At 58.7% G+C, this 1315-nt stretch overlaps 1 protein-coding gene across 1 annotated transcript in view; it reads left to right on the forward strand.

Moving 5' to 3' along the window:
- Nucleotides 1-1015, forward strand: part of COTL1 (coactosin like F-actin binding protein 1) — a 42653-nt gene extending 41638 nt beyond the window's left edge. Inside the window, exon 4 of the mRNA XM_006152564.3 lies at nt 372-1015. Within this exon, the coding sequence (XP_006152626.1) occupies nt 372-482 (111 nt within the window). The 3' untranslated portion in view covers nt 483-1015. The remainder of the gene's footprint in view (nt 1-371) is intronic.
- Nucleotides 1016-1315: the final 300 nt, after the last annotated feature.

Here is a 1315-nt window from a genome sequence, read left to right on the forward strand (position 1 = left end):
TGAACCGCGGTCGACTACGTGGGAGTCCAGCGACATAGCCATTACGCTAACTGCTGGTTCCCATACAACGTTTTCAGATGAGGAGGTCGAGGCATGAAGTTGACAGGACCTGCCTAACATAGCGTAAGCAGACATGGCAGAGCCAGGACTCAGCCCAGGCCTGACCGCGGCAACCTCCGTGGTTGTGGGATGACGGTCTCTCTTTCCCAACTCCGATCGCAAGTCACGTGTTTCCTGCCAGCCACCTCTGCTGCCACGTCCTTGTTCTCAGTGGTGGCTGTGTCGGGCCCAGACTTCCCGGTGTGGCCTGAGCAGCGCTGAGCCTCTGCCTCCTTCCTAACGGTGACTTTGTGTGACCCTTGTTTTTGCAGAATTTCGCTAAAGAGTTTGTGATCAGCGATCGGAAGGAGCTGGAGGAAGATTTCATCAAGAGTGAGCTGAAGAAGGCAGGGGGAGCCAATTACGACGCCCAGACGGAGTAACCCCGCTGCCCCCGCCCCTGCCAAAGCCATCTGCCTGCTCCCCGGGGGAGGGGACCCGGCCTCAGCCACCAGCCCACCCGCCCACCAGGGAGAGGAGAAGGGATGAGAGGCAACACCCACTCCCCGCATCTGCAGCCCCGACTCCCTCCTTCCCTCAGGCCTGCTGTGTCCCGTCTCACGGAGCTCATGGGCCATCTTTCTTTGATCCTTTTCTTTCCATCCCTTTTTTGTTCTAAAGAAAAATCATTTTGATGCCCAGGTCATGCGCGTCATTAGAGCTGAGGGGCCTCGCGCGGCGACACCTTTCCTCGCATTTCTCTCCTGCTCGGTGTGGCCTGCCTAGACCATCCCCCATGGCCTCCCGCTGCTTGCAGAGCCTGGGCTGGTGCCGCTGTCTTGATTTTCTCTGGCATGCCCTCCACTTGCCACTCGGGCAGCCATGCCGCTAGCCGGGCCCATAAACGGCACCCTCACAAGCACACGCGCTCATCCGGGAGTCTGCAGGCCCCTGCCCCAGCCCCACTCGATGTGCCTAAGCCGCACGTCCAACCGAGACAGCATTGCTCGGGCGAAACCTTCAGGTCTGGCTCAGACTGAATCAGAAAAGAGACAATTTGCCTTAAAACTTGCCTGGCAGTGGCTTTGCCACATGATCTGAAATCCCTTGTTCCCGCCTTCTGGCTGAAATCTCTTGGCATGGACAGGCGACAAAGGTCTGAGTCCAGATTTGATGGGAGCAGGGCTCCAGAGTTAGCTTCACGGGCTCCCAGAGTGACAGGGCATTAGGGAGCCAGGCGCAGGTGGGGAACGAGGACTGCAGTCGAACTGGGAGC

The sequence above is a fragment of the Tupaia chinensis genome, unplaced genomic scaffold (genome assembly GCF_000334495.1).
Source record: "Tupaia chinensis unplaced genomic scaffold, TupChi_1.0 Scaffold000355_1, whole genome shotgun sequence".
NCBI classification, from domain to species: domain Eukaryota; kingdom Metazoa; phylum Chordata; class Mammalia; order Scandentia; family Tupaiidae; genus Tupaia; species Tupaia belangeri.